This window comes from Petaurus breviceps, unplaced genomic scaffold, assembly GCF_028583685.1.
Source record: "Petaurus breviceps papuanus isolate PSGF00001 unplaced genomic scaffold, PetGlider_PUasm1.0 688, whole genome shotgun sequence".
In the NCBI taxonomy this organism is placed as follows: domain Eukaryota; kingdom Metazoa; phylum Chordata; class Mammalia; order Diprotodontia; family Petauridae; genus Petaurus; species Petaurus breviceps.
The window spans coordinates 20,759,484-20,777,745 of record NW_027186457.1 but is presented as its reverse complement, the minus strand read 5'-3'; the positions used below and the strand labels follow the sequence as shown (position 1 = coordinate 20,777,745).

The following is an 18,262-nucleotide window of genomic DNA, read 5'->3' as shown; positions in this document are numbered from 1 at the left end:
AACATACACGTATATGTATGCGTATATATACATACACGTATATCTATATATAAATTCTACATAGTCACAATGACATAATCATTTCACACATCAAGATCAGTAACAAGAAAATTTGTTTCATCCAACAATGCAGATTTTTTTTAATTTCAAGAATTGCATTTTTTTTTGGAGGGGCAATTGGGGTTAAGTGACTTGCCCAAGGTTACACAGCTAGTAAGTTTTAAGTGTCTGAGGCTGGATTTGAACTCAGGTCCTCCTGACTCCAGGGTTAATGCTCTATTATTCACTGTGCCAACTAGCCACCCCCTCAAGAATTATATTAAGACAAATAAGGAAACAGCAGGTTACTGTGCTAGATTTGCAGTCAAAAGACCTGAATCCCAATCCTGCTTCTTCCATTTACTTGCTTTGTGACCTTGGGTCAGTCACTTCACTTCTATGGACCTCAGTTTCCTTTTCTATAAGTTGAGAGCATTGGACTAGATGAACTGTAGGGTCCCTTCCAGATCTGAATCTCCAGTTCAATGCTTCAGATGAGACCAGTGGAATCTCCTGGGATCCGAGGATTCTCTCATCCCCTCAAATAACCTGTTTTCCATCTCTTGTTCTGGCCACAGTAATCAAATCAACAAAGCTATGACTTCTGGAAAGGGAACATTCCCTACATCAATTCACCATTTCTGTGACTCCACGGCCCAAAACTCTCTTCCTTGACCATGACTACCTTTGTCTTTCCTTATTGAAATGTAAGCTCCTTGAAGGCAGGGATTGTCTCTCTGTATATCTTATCACAAAACTTATTCCATTATTTGGCCCATAGTACATGCTCACTCATTTGTCATTCATTCATACCTGAGCACGTTTCAGGATCAGAGTGTCATTATCCTTGTCAGCCCCATTGGAATGTCAGCCTTGTGTGAGTAGGAATTGTTTCATTCTTTGTACTTGTATCCCCAAGGTAGCTGGGTGGTGCGGTGGATAGAGCACCAGGCCTGGAGTCAGGAAGACTCATCTCCATGAGTTCAAATCCAGCCTCAGACACTTACTAGCTGTGTGACCCTGGGCTAGTCATTTAACCCTGCTGGCCTCAATTTCCTCCTCTGTAAATTGAGCTGGAGAAGGAAATGGCAAACTATTTCAGTATCTTGGCCAAGAAAATCCCAAGTGGGGTCATGAAGAGTAAGATGAGTGAAACAGCTGAACAACAACAATAGTTTGTATCCCCAGTGCTTGATATGTAGGTTCTTAATAAATGCTTGCTGATTGTTCACAAAATCATTTATCTTCAGGCAACATAGCCTGTCCGTTCCCATTTTAAAAGAATTGTGTATTACAAACTCATTTTCTGCTTGTCTCTAGGCCCTGTCATTAAAACAGAAGTAGGAGACACCATCCTGGTCACTTTTCTCAACAGAGCTAGGTATCCCCTCAGCATTCAGCCTCATTGCGTGAGATTAAGCAAGAGTAATGAAGGATCTCACTATATGACGCTTGGTGGAGGTAAGTAGTCATGGAGCACATCGCAGCCACTTGACAACGGTCTGTTGAATTGAATTGAGCAGTTCAGGAGATCAGGCAGGCTAGTAAGGTGCACCAGGAGAGAGAGAGAGAGAAGACCTTGGATTGATGCATGGCTCTGCTACCCAATCTTTTTATGACCTTGGGTAAATCATCCTTTCTGGACTTCATTTCCCTTATCTGTAAAACGATCAATTTGAACAGGACGTCCTCCAAGGTATTCCCTTCCAGTTTTGCCTCAATGACCCTCCTTGACTAATAGTCCTTCTGTGCACTATTCCAATACAATTTGAGCAAGAAAATAAACCTTTACCTAAAATGTTGGATTCAATTCTTCAAGAACCCCAGGCTACTCCTAATGACATAACTTCTGACCTCTTAAGTTACTTATTTCTTTCCAGGTACACCTACACCTTCTTCAAGTATAGAGCCCGGGGAAAATTTTACCTATGAATGGACTATTCCAGAAACTGTGGGTCCCACCTCCGCTGATCCAGTTTGCTTGACCTGCTTATACTACTCTGCCCTGGACATGGTTAGAGAAATCAACAGCGGGATGTCTGGGCCTCTTCTAGTGTGTAGGAAGGGAAGTCTTCGTGCAGATGATAGACTGGTAAGATTACAAGTACAGAAAAGTGGAAAGACCTGTGTGTTCATCATATCTGATTTAGGATCTAACCAAAGGAGCTGTCCACAGAGTTCTTAGGCAATCTGAAATCTGGGCATGTTCAAATTCTCATTTTACGTAGTACATACTATATTTCAAGGTGAAATTATTTTATTTGAAGTTTAAAGTGTTAAGATACAAAATATCTTAAAAGATCAGTATTTGAGAAATAGAGCATAAGGAACTTGCTATAATGTTGCCTGTCCCTAAAGGGAGGGAGAAACTTAATTGATTAGGGCCTAATCAGAGCAGTGTGGCATAATGGATGGAGAAGTGGTCTGAGAACAGGAAGAACAGAGTTTTCATATGAAATGTCACTGTGAACCTGGTCTCTTTCTTTTTCTTCCTTCCTTCCTTCCTTCCTTCCTTCCTTCCTTCCTTCCTTCCTTCCTTCCTTCCTTCCTTCCTTCCTTCCTTCCTTCCTTCCTTCCTTTCTTTTTCTCTCTTTGTCTCTCTCTCTGTTTGCTATCTCCATCTATCTTCAGATTCAGGAGAGGAGCCAAGAGAGAAGTGAGCACAGATGGTCTGAGCACTTTTTAAAAAAAATAACAGCTAACATTTACATAATATCTACTCTGTGCTAGGGATTGTGCTGAGCACTTTACAAATATTATCTCATTTGATCCTCACTCTGTGCTAGGGATTGTGCTGAGCACTTTACAAATATTATCTCATTTGATCCTCACAATAACCCTGGGAGGTAGGTGTTTTTATTCCCATTTTACAGATGAGGAAACTGAGGCAAGCAAAGGCTAAGTGACTTGCCCAAGGTCACACAGATAGTAAGTGTTAGAAGCAGGATTTGACTACAGGTCTTCCTGACTCTAAAAACCAGAACTCTACCCATTATGTCACATTACCTCTTAATCAAGATCATCTTTCCCATTAGAACTACAACTATCAACATCAGTAACTTATATTTTTGACCCATTTGGAAAGCAAGTTGATCAGATAGGGTGCCATCACTCTGAGAAAACTGAGAGGCTAGCCCTCTCACATTTTGGATTAATGAAACTTTATAGGATTTTTTTCTCATTATGCAATTCAAATAGCAATTTGGGGATTATCTTCTTTAGATATTATTAACCTCCACATCCTTCAGACAACTCCCTAAAATTTATCTATTAAATCAGAGAAGAATTGCTATTTGCATTGTTGGAAGGTGTTCAGACCCTAGGAATTCCCTACATGGATCATTTGTGGTCCGTTTGAGCTCTATTTCCATCAATGGCCATAACAAGAAGAAATCGATTCCCAATGAAGTCAACAAATATAAATAAAAGTAGAACTTCATGAGGCTCATTCATGGTGATTAAATCCTGAAAACTGCCCTCCAGGAAGTCAGTAGTATCTTTGCCTTTAGAAAGCAAGGATTACTTCCTTCAAGGAGTTACCCTTCCAACCTTGATTCTATAATAAATTATCTTCCAAATTTTAACTCAAAGATCTTCTCTGTTTTTTTTTAATTCAATATCTATAATAGTGAGAATCTAGGCAGTCAAATTTATCATGAATCTCCAAGTCCCTTTTTCAAGATTACTCCACCCTTTGATTTGTCCACATGAAGACCCAATGGGTGCATCAGAAAGATCCGCCTTGTCTCATGTTCACTTTTCTTATTTCATTCACAGAAAGGTATAGACAAGGAATTCTACCTGGTACCTACAATCTATGATGAGAATCAAAGCCTGTACTTGGATGAAAATATTAGAAAATTTACAGGAAACTCCAGCCAAGTGAATAAGAAAGATCCAGACTTCCAAGAATCTAACAGAATGGCCTGTAAGGGAGAGTTTTATTTCATCATATAATTGAATGAAGTAGTGAATATCCTTCTCTCTGCAGTCTACATTTCAAGGTCTTTAGGGACTGGGTTAGAGACCCAGTCTTTAATAATCCAATTAAATCCAGACCATTTAGGAGCACCTACTATGGAATGAGCCAGGCATTGGGGTTAGGGAGGAACCTGGAGTTTCAATGGCATGGAGAGATTCAAAGTGAGGACATTCTTTCCACCAGAAAGTCAGTATTTTCTTTATATGGTGTTAGAGAGATGTCTGAGGCATTGGGAGTCTGAGTCACTTGCCTAGAGTGATGCAGTCAGTATGTATCACAGGTGGTACTTTATGGCTTTCAGGATAGCATTCTGTCCCCTGTGCTATGCTATGCCATCTCCCTGGGGGTAGCCAAACAAAGATAAAACAGTTCCTGTACAAAAGGAACTAATATTCTACTTGGGGTATATGACATAAAAACAAGTATGATAATTACAGGAAGATGGAGAGAGTACCCACAACAAAGTAGGTTGGGAAAAGACTTGCCTTGGATGATGGCACATTATCTGAGCCTTGAAGAAAACTGGGAATTCTAAGAGGCACAGATGAGAAGTGAATGCCTATTAGCCATTGGGGGACAGCAGGAGCAAAGAGATGGAGCTCCAAGTTTAAGGAAGAATAAGGAGGGCAATTTGGCTGCAATATATAGCAGATGGAGAGGGCCTACTCCTCTTCTCCGGCTCATATAACACTGTGTGGCAATATGTAATAAACCTGGAAAGATAAGCTGGAGCTAGATTGTGTAGGACTTAAAATGCCAAGCAGATATTTAAGATTTGTTATAGGAATAACAGGAGGTCACTGAAATTTCTCAAGCAGGGGAATGATGATTTTTTTCCCAATTCACCCCATTTTATTTGGACATGATTTTCCCAATAGTAATATTGGCTTGAGTCATATTGGAAACATTGCAGTATATCTTTTTTCATCCTTTCAATTAGGATTAGGAAAGAAGATTGAAAATACAACTAAATGGGTTTCTTGAAAAACCAATTGACTCAAATGAATAAAAGGGAAAAAAAGGAAATTATTGAACAGAGTTTCTGAGCATAAGGATAAGAAAAGCATGGGAATTGTTTATCAGAGGAATTTATTAAAGGAGCAGATGCCCACCTCTGGGTTATTCATTCACCTGGATGAAGGAGGAAGATTGGATCAAATGTCTTGAGATTTAACCGCTTATATTTCTGAGACTTTAGAAAGTTTCAGATACACTGAAGTAGTGAACTTCAAGTCAGTTAGAGACTTAAACTCTGGGTTATTTACGACTAACGAGGCTATTATTTTCAATACATAAGACATTTAAAAAATATGGAAGCCAGAGAGAGGGAATAGATATTGGTGGTTAAAGCAGAAGAAAAAATCAGTTTTTAATGTTCCTAATGGTGCGGGGAAAAGTTTCACAGCAGCGACACCTAGTCTGGTTTTGGATTTTCACAACTCTGATCCCCGACAAATATTACTTTGTTTGCTTTATTAAAAATAAGCAATTAGGGGTGGCCAGGTAGCACAGTGAGTAAGAGCACTGGCCCCAGAGTCGGGATGACCTGGGATCAAATCTGGGCCCAGACACTTAGCACACACCCAGAAACACCTGGCCGTGTAACCTTAAGCAAGTTACTTAACCCCAATTGCTTAGGGGCGGCCAGGTGGTGCAGTGAGTAAGAGCTCCAGCCCCAGAGTCCCGATGACCTGGGATGGAATCCAGGCTCTGATACTTACCACCACACCCAGAAATAACTGGCTGTGTAACCTTGAGCAAGTTACTTGACCCCAATTGCTTTAACAAAAAAAAAAAGCAATTAGATTTCTGAGGAACTTGCTATAACTTTGCCTGCCCCCAAAGAGAGGAAGAAACTTAATTGATTAGGGCCTAATAGGTTGTATAAAAGTATCGTGACATTTTATAGACCCTCTAGGGAAAGGGATCATAATAAGAAGACTATGGTTTTTCATTATTTAAGATCTCCAGATGAAAATACTTAGGAGTGTTAATCTCTTGTCAAGATCACTTTGGCCCCTTCAAGGTGATGAACCTGAAGGGGCTCAAAGAATACTACAATGGGCTAACAATACAGGCCCAGTGATAAAGTATTTGTTGCCCCAAGCCCTGATACTCCAAGAAAAAAAATGCTAGCTCTAGAGTCAGAAAACCTGGATTGAAACCCCACTTCTTTCAATTAATACTTTCCTCATAGGTAAACAAGCCAGTTGGACTCTATGAAGTAGAATCAAGTTTGCTCACTTGCAAAACATACAAGGACCCCAAGAAGATAGGACAACATTTTTGACAATAGTGACTGTCATAAGATTGCTACTGAGTTGTTGAGCAGATATGATATGTGTTGATGGACCGAGGACCCATCTCAAGGAAATTGTGGTCCTTTGAAGTATTTGTGAAAATAATAATAATTAACACCTTTTCCTTTCCCATAACTCTTCCAGCTGTAAATGGATACATGTTCGGAAATCTTCCAGGACTTGATATGTGCCTAGGTGACAACATTTCATGGCACGTCTTCAGTGTGGGGTCAGAACAAGATATGCATGGGCTATATTTTTCAGGAAACACTTTTGTCTCTTTAGGAGGGAGGGACGACACTGTAAATGTGATTCCACAAAATTCCAGGACTCTCTTTATGACAGCAGATTCCACAGGTGAATATTTAATTTTTACTCTGTAATACTTCTCATGTTGTCAGTAGAAGGTACCCTTTGCACAGGATCAGAATTCTTACAGCCAGAAGTTTACAGAAACAAAAGAAGTGAATTTTAATTTGGATGATGTAGGCTGCACAGCAGAGCAAACAGGGAGCAAGGGAGGGGAGACATGGATATCTGAGATGCACAATTATTTTCAGGAGGCTCCTGTGGTGGCAAATAGAAGAAGAGAAAAAGATCAAGGTCATAGATTTCAAGATGGAAGAAACTGTGGCATCCCTCTTATCACCTAACTCCCTCATTTACTGAAGAGTAAAGTGAGACTCTGTAAGGTTCAATGACTTCCTCAAAGTCAAACTGGCAGTGACTGAGGAGGAATGTTTCTACGATGAACAACATCAAAAAGACACAAACAGCATTGTGGAAGATTTTCCCGTTGTTCTGATATTCTGCCTCACTGGGTTAATTTGCATAGGTTTGCACAATTTTCTGGGGCTCCTATGATTGCTCTCTTTCTTGGGGTCTCCATGTGCATTTACTCCAGCATGCAAAAAAGCAGTAAATTTGGAGTTTGAGTGTCTGGGCTCAAATCCTACCTCATTATTTGTATGACTATGGGCAAAGTACTTTATTCCTGTAGCTCAGGAATATATGTTCAGAGGTAGATGTAAAGGCTCTCTCAATCCAGGGAGGTCTGTAAAGTATATAGTTGATTCAGGCAGTCAGAGCCCTGTCTGTTGTCTTTATTTCTCTGCTTGTATTTTCTCTGAAGTTCAGGGTGCTTATTTTTCCCCTGAACTAGTGAATGTAATTAAAACATATTGCTAAACAGCTATCTTTCCTAGTAAATCAGATCTAAGAACCTGTGCTGGCAGCTATCCTGGGCATGCCAGTGTGGTTGCCACCACAGTGCCAAATAGTTCTACTGATTGCTTTATTTTTTCCCTCATGAAAGTCATGTGGTATCATATGGACATAGCTCCAAATTAGGTAAAATTGTGGGAGTCTAAAAAAGGAAGAAATCTAGTAAAAAGATCACCAGCCCTGGAGTCAGGGGAACTTGAGTTCAAATGTGGCCTCAGACACTTAACACTTACTAGCCATGTGGCCTTGGGCAAGTCATAACCCCAATTGCCCTCCAAAAAAAAGCAAAAAAAAAAAAAAGGAAGAAATGTTATCTAGGAAAGTAGTGTGGTATAATGGGAAAAAAACATGGAATTAGTCAGTGTACATGGGTTCAAATGCCACCATGGTACTTGTGTTACTTCCAGCAAGTCACTGCCCTGTTTAGGGCCTCACTTTCCCCTGCTGTAAAATGAAGAAGTTGGATGACAAGGGGACAGCCGAGGTCTCTTCCAACTCAAAATGTATGATGTTATTCTGGGGGGAGGGGAGGGGTTTGTTTATTTGTTTTCATTTTTTGTTTTTGGGGGGGTTTTTTTGTACCACTGGAGCCTCCTAAAGATAATTGTGCATCTCTGATAGCCGTGTCTTCCCTCCCTTGCTTCCTTTTTACTGTACTGACTAAACCCTCTAAATGACAATTCACTTCTCTTTTTGTCTCCGTAAACTTCTGGCTGTAAAAGTTCCTGCTCCTGCCTAGACTTCTCCACTCTTCATGAACCACAAAAGCCACACTCTGCCCCCTTTTCTCTATTCTCTTTCCTAAAGTCCAGTCTATGTAAATTTCCTTTCTAACCCTATCTTTTAATTGCTCCAAATACTTTCATTCTCTATCAAAATTAAAACTTCATTAAATAAGAGAACACAAGTGCTCTTAAAGAACAGACTGAAAAGTGGCATCAATGCATAATGTATATAAACTTGTGATGTCTGGAAATGCCTTAGTCTGAGGGGGGAAGGGGGGATAAAATAAAAGGACAAAGATCTTTTGTCTTTTAGTGGGATTTATTGTTATGTAGCATAGAGCCTTAGTAAGGATTTCATTGGTTGGTTGGTTTAATGTAAAGGACTTGCTGTCTCATTACATTTTTGTTGGTATACATTCAATTTAAGGAGCACCCAGTGAAAACCTACTATGAATAAGGCAACTGGACTAGGTGCTAGAGATATAAAGGCAAAAACCACATAGTTCTGCCCTCAGGGAGCCTACATTTTATTGGCACTTACATTCTGTTAATGCCTTTTGAATAGGTTCATATAGTGAAGGGGAGTCTGATAAATTCACCGATCACATAATCCTCAAAATGACATCTTTTTTTCTTTACTTTCCTAGGGGAATTTGATGTTGTTTGTCTCACAACGGACCACTATACAGAAGGCATTAAACATAAATACCGAGTGAAACAATGCAACAAGCCTTTCAAAGACAATACAAACTATAAGAAGAATAAGATTTATTACATTGCTGCAGTAGAAGTTGAATGGGATTATTCTCCCAGCAGGAAGTGGGAAAATGAACTTCGTGAATTACAAGGAACAAAGTAAGAAAGAGGAGGGAGAGGTTGGTAATCTCTAACTGTAAGCTAATGTACCCCCATCCTATGCTCCTTCCTCTCAGTTTCCTGTATATATGAGTTCCTGTTCAATCCAACAAGCATTCATGAAACACTGTGCTAGGCACTGGGGTAGTACAAAGACAAAACTAAAACTAGAAGTTTACATTCTATAGGAAGCTACATTCAATTTGTTTCAGTTTGAATCGCCCTCTGATTTAAAATCTCCACAAGCTTTGATTATGGAAATATCTCTCATTCCCTCTCTGTTTCTGTTTTTGTCTATCTCTTTCTCCTCTTCTCTCTGTCTCTCTTTCTGTCTCCATCTCTCTACCCTCCTTTCTTTTATTCTCTGTCTTTTTTTTTTCTCTCCATATATCTCTATCTCTTTCTATCTCCCTTTCTCCTCATTCTTTCACACTGTTTAATGAGTATATTAACTATTATCCTTCTTGATATAAGGGATATTATTTCTGCCATAGGGTTTGATTCTTATCTGACAATATTAACTTTCTTCCTCACATCATTTGAGGTCTTTCATTCACTTTCTTCCTAAAAACTTGCTTTAGCTCCACTCTACAACCATATTAGGTATTGGGTGTGGTCCTTAAAGCTAAGAATACAAAGGTAAACATAGGCTAGTCCCTGCCCTCAGTTAGCTTACTTTCTGCTGAGGGAACTAGGAAATATAAAATATATACAAAGTAATAAAATTTCAAGAAGAAAAAAGTGCTAATAACTAGAAAGGGCCACCTGTAGGGAGGAGGTGACCCAAGAACAGTGCTTTTAACGAAGCTGGGGATTCTGAAAGGCAAAGACCAGGCAGGTAGTAGAAGATGGTACCCATGTACAGGAAAAGCTGATAGACCAGTCGGATTGTACCTGAAGATGTATTTCAGAATCAAAGCCATACAAGTCCAATATTCTTTTTCCAAACTAGGACTACAGGGGTGGAAATAGAGTATCTATTCTCTGAATAATGGTATTTTCATGAAAGTTTTAATTTGAGCACTTTACCCATTTTAAAGGATTAAATGAACTAAATTAAGTTTGTTTGTGTCTGTGTGTTTCAGTAAAACAGATATAGCATTGAATAAAAGATTTATTTGGTATTCTGGTTTCAAATACAAGAAAGTTGTTTATACTCAGTTCACTGACCGCACCTTCAAGACTCCAAAACAAAGAACAGAAGAAAACAAACATCTGGATATCCTAGGTACTGAACTGTGTGATTTACCTGGTTGCTCTATATGACCTGGGTCAGATTTTTCTTTCTTTTCTTTGATAATGTTCCACTTCATAAGAGTCCCAAACTGATTTGGACAGACATAAATGGGCATTATCTAGCTAATTAGAGTCTTACTAACAACAACCCCACAGAATAGACCCTGAAGATAGTTTCAAAATTCAGTTCCAATGTGGTTAACTAGCTCAAGCTTCTGAGGACAAAATACTGCCTGGAACTATGCAGCTTTGTCTTTTATGTGATTCCAAGCCAGTCCATCGTTGCTCTCTCCACATCAAGCTGCAAAGGCTTGATTTGCAAGATACTAAAATCATAGGAGTTGTAGAATCTAGAACTTGAAGGAACCTTCAACATCACCTCCTAGTTCAATCCCTTAATTTTACAAATTAAGAAACTGGAACTGGGAGAGGGAGAAGGACTTGACTATAAGCAATATCCTATTGTTCATTAAAATATAACTCAATAGGAGTGGCTAGGTGGTACAGTGGATTGAGCACCCATCCTGGAGTCAGAAGGACCTGAGTTAAAATCTGGCTTCAGACACCTACTAGCTGTGTGACTGTGTTTGCCTAAAAATCAAAACCAAATGAGCAGAATAGCTTGAAAATAACATGTTGAATTTATTAAATGCTATTTTAATTTTATTTTATTGCTTTTTGGAGGGGGGAAGGCAGGGCAATTGGGGTTAGGTGACTTGCCCAAGGTCACATGACTAGTAAATGTTGTCACATGACTAGTAAATGTTAAGTGTCTGAGGCCAGATTTGAACTCAGGTCCGCCTAACTCCAGGGCTGGTGCTCTTTTCATTGTGCAACCTGGCCACCCCTATATGCTATTTTTATTTTTAGAGGGGGGAAGGCAAGGCAATTGGGGTTAAGTGACGTGCCCAAGGTCACATGGCTAGTATGTGTTAAGTGTCTGAGTTCATATTTGAACTCAGGTCTTCTTGATTCTAGGGCCAGTGTTCTATTCACTGCACCACCTAGCCATCCCTCCTATCTGCTATTTTTAAAAGCAGGTTGAATTACTACATATGCATATGTATGTGTATGTGTATTTATATATATGTATGTGTGTATAAATGTATATACATGTGCATATATATATATATAGTTGAAACTTTATGCTTGAAAAATGAAAACATTTTTATCCAGCTAAGATGAAGAACAGATAGGTAATCATAGAATTATGGGCATTTAAAGCAGAAGATGGATAGAAAAAAAAAATCCAACACTTTCGATTCACAGGTTCTTTCTTCTAACACCAAGTCTTAATTTGCCTCTTTGCAACTTCTACTCACTTTTTCTTCCAGGATTAGGATTTTGAGACTGGAAGAAACCTTAGAAATGCTGCTTAGGTATCCATTTTTAAAAATCAACCTTGGTCTGGGGGGCAGCAGCAGAACTTTTTAGCCAAGAGTGTCCTCTCTACTGTATCCTAGATTCCCCAGACATGAAACCTAGAAGCAGCTTCATCTGGGCACATATGCCATATTTGAACCTTTGTAGGTTTTGTGAGTGTGTTGCATCCCATTTTGAGGTTAGAAATCCTCAGTTGATTAGTTGATGTGCCCACGCTTTTTAAGTGGATGTTACTCCTTTGGTTTCCTCATCTGCCCTTCCAGTTACCCTCCTTGTCTTCCTTGATGTCAGCAGAGAAGGTTTCCCCAAATGTGGAAGGTCCTCAAACCCCATAAAAAGAGGGGAGCTTGGAGAATTAATTAGTATTGAGGGTTGTCTAAGAGAGTCTTCACACCCTCCTCAGCGTCCTAAAATAAGCATTCTTAGGAGTACCTAGGTATTTATTTCCTATTTTGCAGGATTTTACTTGACTTTAAAAGTACCAATATTTGTTAATCATTAAAATAGTTTGGACCAAAAGTAACATGCTAGATAACCCAAATATACTTCGAGACTACAGTTCTTTGAGATTGTTACATTACTTTATGCCAAAGACAAGGGGATTCCTAGCATGGGTAGCAAATAGTCCTCTGATGGAAAGAAACAGAGAAAATGTCAAGGAAATTTTATTTTGTTGAAATGTAAAAGTACTAATCAATTAATCAGTCAGTCAGCAAGTATTTGTTAAGGGTACTGGGGACACGTATACAAAGAATGAAACTATCTCCATTCCCAAAGAGTTTCCATTCTAATGAGGGTGACAAGCATATATGGAAATATATGCATCATAAATGCAAAGTAAGTTCAAATATATGCAAATAGTTAAATTATATGGTACCTTAGAAAAGAGGAAATTAGCAGTTGGGGGAATTAGAAAAAGATAATAACAACAGCTAATATTTCTATAACATTTTATTGTGGCAAAACACTTTATATATGCTTTCTCATTTTATCCTTGCAAGAACCCTGGGAGGTAGGTGATATCAGAATCCCCATTTTACAGGTGAGGAAACTGAGGTAGACAGAAGTTAAGTGACTTGTCCAGGGTCATCCAGCTAGTCAATGTCTGGGGCAAGATTCTGACCTGGGTCTTCTTGACCCCAAGACCAGCATTCTGTGCATTGTGTCAAGAAATATAAGGCCTACTTACAGACCCCACACAGAGAACTCCTGATTCCAGAGTCTAAATCCTGAGCTAATGTAGGGAAAGGTCTTACTTAGTGTCCAGTATGCTCTGAAATAATTTTGTCTCAGGAGTCTTAGCCAGATGCACCAAATCTAGATCTGTGTTATCCAGAACGATATTCTATAGCAAACTTTAACCACAGAGATCCTGGCAAGCAAGAGGGAGAACATAAAATAAATATCTAAGAACAACCCCCATGTATAGTGCAATAAAGTTTGCAATGTGTTTAAGAGACTTTACTTTATCAAAGTCTTGTCATAATCCTCTTATGGAGGGAATACAAGTTGTACCCATTTTACAGATGAGGAAACTAAGACCACTAGTAAGTTTCAGAGGTTACATTTGAAAGATGTCTTTATGTGTTTCTCTCTCACAAGCCCAATACTATGCCATGTTGCCAAAACAAAAATATTGCCCCTGCATCATTCTTAAGAAACAGATAAAGCGCAACTCAGAGAGATTGATTTCCCCATGATCACATAGTTTGTAACAATATTTCTTTGAGAATCAGAGGTGCTGGGTTCTGGTACTTATTATCTGTGACCTAGGACAAGTCACATCACCTCCATAGGCCAGTTTCCTTATGTGTAAAACCAAAAAGTTGGACTAGACAATGGCTAACATTTCTTCTAGTTCTCAATCTATAATCCTAAATGTCAGGGTCAAGTCTCAGAGCTAGGGTCCCTGACTTCCAGTCCTTCAATTTGTCCTGCTAAACCATCTCGTCTCTTCAGTGCTATGATATGAATTTTGTTCATCGGCAATTGCTGTAGGTTATCACATTTTTGACAGAGTGGAGAGATCAAGAAAATATATTCCTCTTTCCTCCTATCCCTTGGCCCCTTGACATGAGATTTTTGTTTGGTTCATTGGGAAAGAAAAGAAAAAAAGAGCTGGCTCAATTTTTAAACCCCCAGGAATGCTGTAATCTGATATATCAAATGGTTCTTACAGAGGCCATTGTTCTAAAGATGGTGTTCTGGAATCTAGGTCACCAAAATCTTGAAAGCAGCTGAAAGTCATGCTTTATAAACCAACAATGAGCCCCTTATTTGCTACATTCATTTTGGTAGGCTTACAGTTCCCACTCTAACTGCCCAATCCTCTCACCCTAAATCTCCCTACTTTACAGAAAACTTTTTTTTTTAAATATTATGTGAGGGAACTGAAATCAAGGGCACTAACCCCCCCCCCAAAAAAAAACTTTATAGAGTAGGTGCCTTTAACAAGACTATGCTAGGTTTAAGGTACTTTGTGGTCCTGCACTGGCACAGAAAATAAAAACCCAAATAAACAATAATTCATGAGCCCCCACCAATGTGCTTGCTTTTATTTATCAGCCAGAGTATACAATTAGTTCATAGCAAAGACATTTAACAAAGTGCATATTAAGAAATGTAGCGATAAGACATTATTAATAGATCTATACTAGTCTTTTTAGGGGGAACTCACTTTGTGAGGGGGAGAGGAAGGCTTGTTGTATACAAAGGAGCTACAGTTAAATAAAAAGATAACTGATGAAAATCACTATGCTTGTGTTTGGGAGGGTAGATAACTTAACATTTATATTTTAAGTGAAATAACACCAATGTATCTCTCTATTTACTCCCATTAGGTCCAATGATTCAGGCAGATGTTCAAGATACAATTACAATTGTCTTTAAAAATACAGCCAAAAGGCCTTATTCTATACATGCTCATGGAGTGAAAACAGATTATTCCGTTGTTACTCCAACAAAACCAGGTAATTATTTGAGGAGAAAAGTCATCTAGGATGAGGAGTCTTTCTTGAATGCTTGAGGGGGGGGAGGGATGATTTCTTCTGTGTAAGGACTTCTTTCTAGCAAAAAGAAATAATAAACCTAATCTGATTTCTTAGATGATCACTGAGAACCTCTGTGGGTCTTTGGTTCCCCTGTTAATGGACCTCTTTAATTCAGCTAGTCTGGTTCATCAACAGGCCCATTCTTGAACCTTTCCAGTCTGTGAGGATCTGCCAGAGTTTGTATTTACCTTGCAATTCTTTGAGGAACCAGGGCCACCTCTATACTATGATGTGAAATAGAATCTTAGTTGAGGCAAGACATGGGATGATTTATAATGAGTATTATACCCCACAAAAATCTTATAATATGAAGGTCAGATGACCAGTAATAATAATAGTAATAATAATATTTATATAATGTTTTAAGGTTTGTAAAGCACTTTATAAATATTGTTTAATTTCATCTTCATAACAACTCTGGGAATCAGATACTATTATTATCCCATTTTTACAGAAGAGAAAACTGAGGCAGATAGAGCTTAAGTGACTTGCCCAGGGTCACACAGCTAGAAAGTGTCTGAGGCAAGATTAGAATTCAAGTGTTTCTAACTCTATGCTAGAAATTTTTTTAATGCAAAAAACCACACCTTTAAAGGAAAATATCTTGTCCAGAGAATTTGGGGAGAGTAAAGCTTAGAAATTATGTTTGGATGGTGATTTTTTCAAATGCTTTGTAAATTTACATCTCCCTATAATTAGATTTGCAAAGAGATTTCTCTATCAGTATAAATCAGCTTGCAAGACTTGAAGAAGTGGGTGATAGGTGAGCAAGAAGATAAATACAAAGTGAGTAACTACAAAGTAGTTTGGGTGGAAGATTACTAGCAGGTGTGGAGGGATCAGGAAAGTATTCATGTAGAAGGCAGTGATTGAGCTGCAGTTTGAGGGAAAAGAAGAATTGTATGAGGTGGAAGCAAGGAGAGAAAACATCTAGGTAATTAATATTGTAGGTACTCGATAGTTGTTTATTTGAAATGATTTAAGTAGAATATATTTGCCTCAACAGGGGAAATAAGAGTATATAAGTGGAAAATCCCTGAAAGATCTGGGCCTACCCAAAATGACTCTGTTTGCATACCCTGGGTTTATTATTCAACTGTGGATCTAGTTAAGGTAAGCTGTCCATCACATGACTGTTTTCATGGTGTTTTTAATGTAAACAGACACATGATACAAGGAAAGTGTGGTGGGTCTTAAAAAAAATTATAGTCAAAGTCAGATGTGTTGGCCCATGCCTGTAATCCCGGCTATCGAGGATGCTCAGGTTGGTGGACTGCTTGAGTTCAGGAGTTCTGAGATGCAGTAGAGTCCATCAGGCATGCACACTACATCTAGTACTAGTATGGTAAAGCTCCCTCAGAATTGGGAGCTTCCAGGAGGAGGGGCAAACCAGCCCTGTTGGAAATGGAGCAGGTTAAAATTGCTATACTGATCGACAATGGCACCAGGTCCATGAATCACCATTGAATATCCAACCTGATTGAGACAAGGAGAGTAGTCTCAAAAAAGAAAAAAACAGCCCAATTTTATGTAAATTTCCCACTGAAACAAACGACTCTCATCTCTTCTTTTGAACAGCACCAAAAGTGACTGTTATTTAAAGACAGAATGCAATGACCATACTATGATTACCAAGAACCCATAAAATGTAAACACCTTGGGATCAGGAACTGTTTCATCTTTTTTATCCCACATAGTAGGCTCTTAATATAGGCTTGTTGATTGACTGAAGAATGAGGCAATTAAAAATCTTAGAATTACAGCTGATTCCATTAAAATACATATATATATGTATGTATGTATGTATGTATGTGTGTGTGTGCCTAATGAGAAAAGTTTAATTCTTTTTTCAACTGTGCAGTGTAAGATGTCGTCACATTGCATTACTCTCCTTCAGTTAGAGAACTGCAAATGCTAAATACGTTATTAGCATTATTGCCCAGTTAGATCTAGTTAGATTTCTTTTGATGTCATTAGAAGGAAGAAAACAAGCACTTAGTAATTAGCTATTATTTAGTTATTATTTATTAATATTATTAATTAGTTGTTATAAATTATTAATTAATTAGTGCCTACCATGTACCAGGCACTGTACTAAGTGCTTTACAAATATTATTTTCATTTAATTCTCACAACAACTCTGTGAGGAAGGTGCTATTAGTACCCCCATTTTACAAAAGAAGAGACTGAATTAGGCAGAGGTTGAATACTTTACCCAAAGTCATACAGATAGTCCTAGGGTTGCAGGAAGTGGGTGCGGTGGATGAGGGAGAGAGAAGGTTGGACCCAGGTCTTCCTGACTCGAAGCCCAGAACTCCTTCTTCATTGCACCATCTAACTACCTTCTAGATGTTGGGAAATTTTTACTACCACAGTCACCATCACAACCTATAATTCGATGTCTTGATATGATTTGTGTTTTCAGGATCTCTACAGTGGATTAATTGGACCTTTGCTAGTCTGTCGCCAAAACGTCACCAAGAGCCATGACGCTAGTCACATTCTTAATCTAGTTCTTGCTTTTATTATTTTTGATGAGAATAAATCCTGGTACTTTGATGAAAACATCAAAAAGTATTCTACACATCCAGAGAAAATAAACAGAGATGATCCAGACTTTATTTTAAGCAACCAACTACATGGTAATACTATGTCTCACAGTTAATGTAGTTAACAACAGCCAACTTTCTGTTTGCTTTAGAAAGGTAGACTGAGGATCAGAGACCCATTGGAAGATCTTTCTTTTTTGTTTTTAATTTTTAATTTGTTTATTTACTCACTTTTAGTTTACAGCATTCAGTTCCACAGTCCCTTGAATTCCAAATTTTATTCCCCTCTCCCCCATGGCAGCATGCAATATGATACAGTTCTAAAAACACTTTCACATTAAACATTAGTCAAGTTGTAAAGAAGAATTATGACCAATAGAATGAACAACAAGAAAGGACCAAAATGTGAGAGAGAGACAGACAGAGAGACAGAGAGACAGAGACAGAGACAGAGAGAGAGAGAGAGAGAAAGAGACAGAGAGAGAGAGAGAGAGAGAGAGAGAGAGAGAGAGAGAGAGAGAGAGAGAGAGAGAGAGAGAGAGAGAGAGAGAGAGAGAGAGAGAGAGAGAGAGAGAGAGAGAGAGAGAGAGAGAGAGAGAGAGAGAGAGAGAGAGAGAGAGAGAGAGAGAGAGAGAGAGAGAAAGAGAGAGAGAGAGAGAGAGAGAGAGAGAGAGAGAGAGAGAGAGAGAGAGAGAGAGACAGAGAGAGAGAGAAAGAGACAGACAGAGAGAGAGACAGAGAGAGAGAGAGAGAGAGAGAGAGAGAGAGAGAGAGAGAGAGAGAGAGAGAGAGAGAGAGAGAGAGAGAGAGAGAGAGAGAGAGAGAGAGAGAGAGAGAGAGAGAGAGAGAGAGAGAGAGAGAGAGAGAGAGAGACAGAGAGAGAGAGAGAGAGACAGAGAGAGACAGAGAGAGAGAGAGA

At 38.8% G+C, this 18,262-nt stretch overlaps 1 protein-coding gene across 1 annotated transcript in view; it reads left to right on the top strand.

Annotated features, from left to right (window-relative positions):
* LOC138174276 (ceruloplasmin-like) overlaps positions 1 to 18,262 on the top strand; it is a 47,549-nt gene that overhangs the window by 24,337 nt on the left and 4,950 nt on the right. The window contains exons 8-16 of the mRNA XM_069104440.1: positions 1,360 to 1,494; positions 1,902 to 2,131; positions 3,817 to 3,967; positions 6,466 to 6,678; positions 8,918 to 9,125; positions 10,211 to 10,353; positions 14,585 to 14,713; positions 15,801 to 15,907; positions 17,220 to 17,436. Coding sequence (XP_068960541.1) covers positions 1,360 to 1,494; positions 1,902 to 2,131; positions 3,817 to 3,967; positions 6,466 to 6,678; positions 8,918 to 9,125; positions 10,211 to 10,353; positions 14,585 to 14,713; positions 15,801 to 15,907; positions 17,220 to 17,436 — 1,533 coding nt within the window. The remainder of the gene's footprint in view (positions 1 to 1,359; positions 1,495 to 1,901; positions 2,132 to 3,816; positions 3,968 to 6,465; positions 6,679 to 8,917; positions 9,126 to 10,210; positions 10,354 to 14,584; positions 14,714 to 15,800; positions 15,908 to 17,219; positions 17,437 to 18,262) is intronic.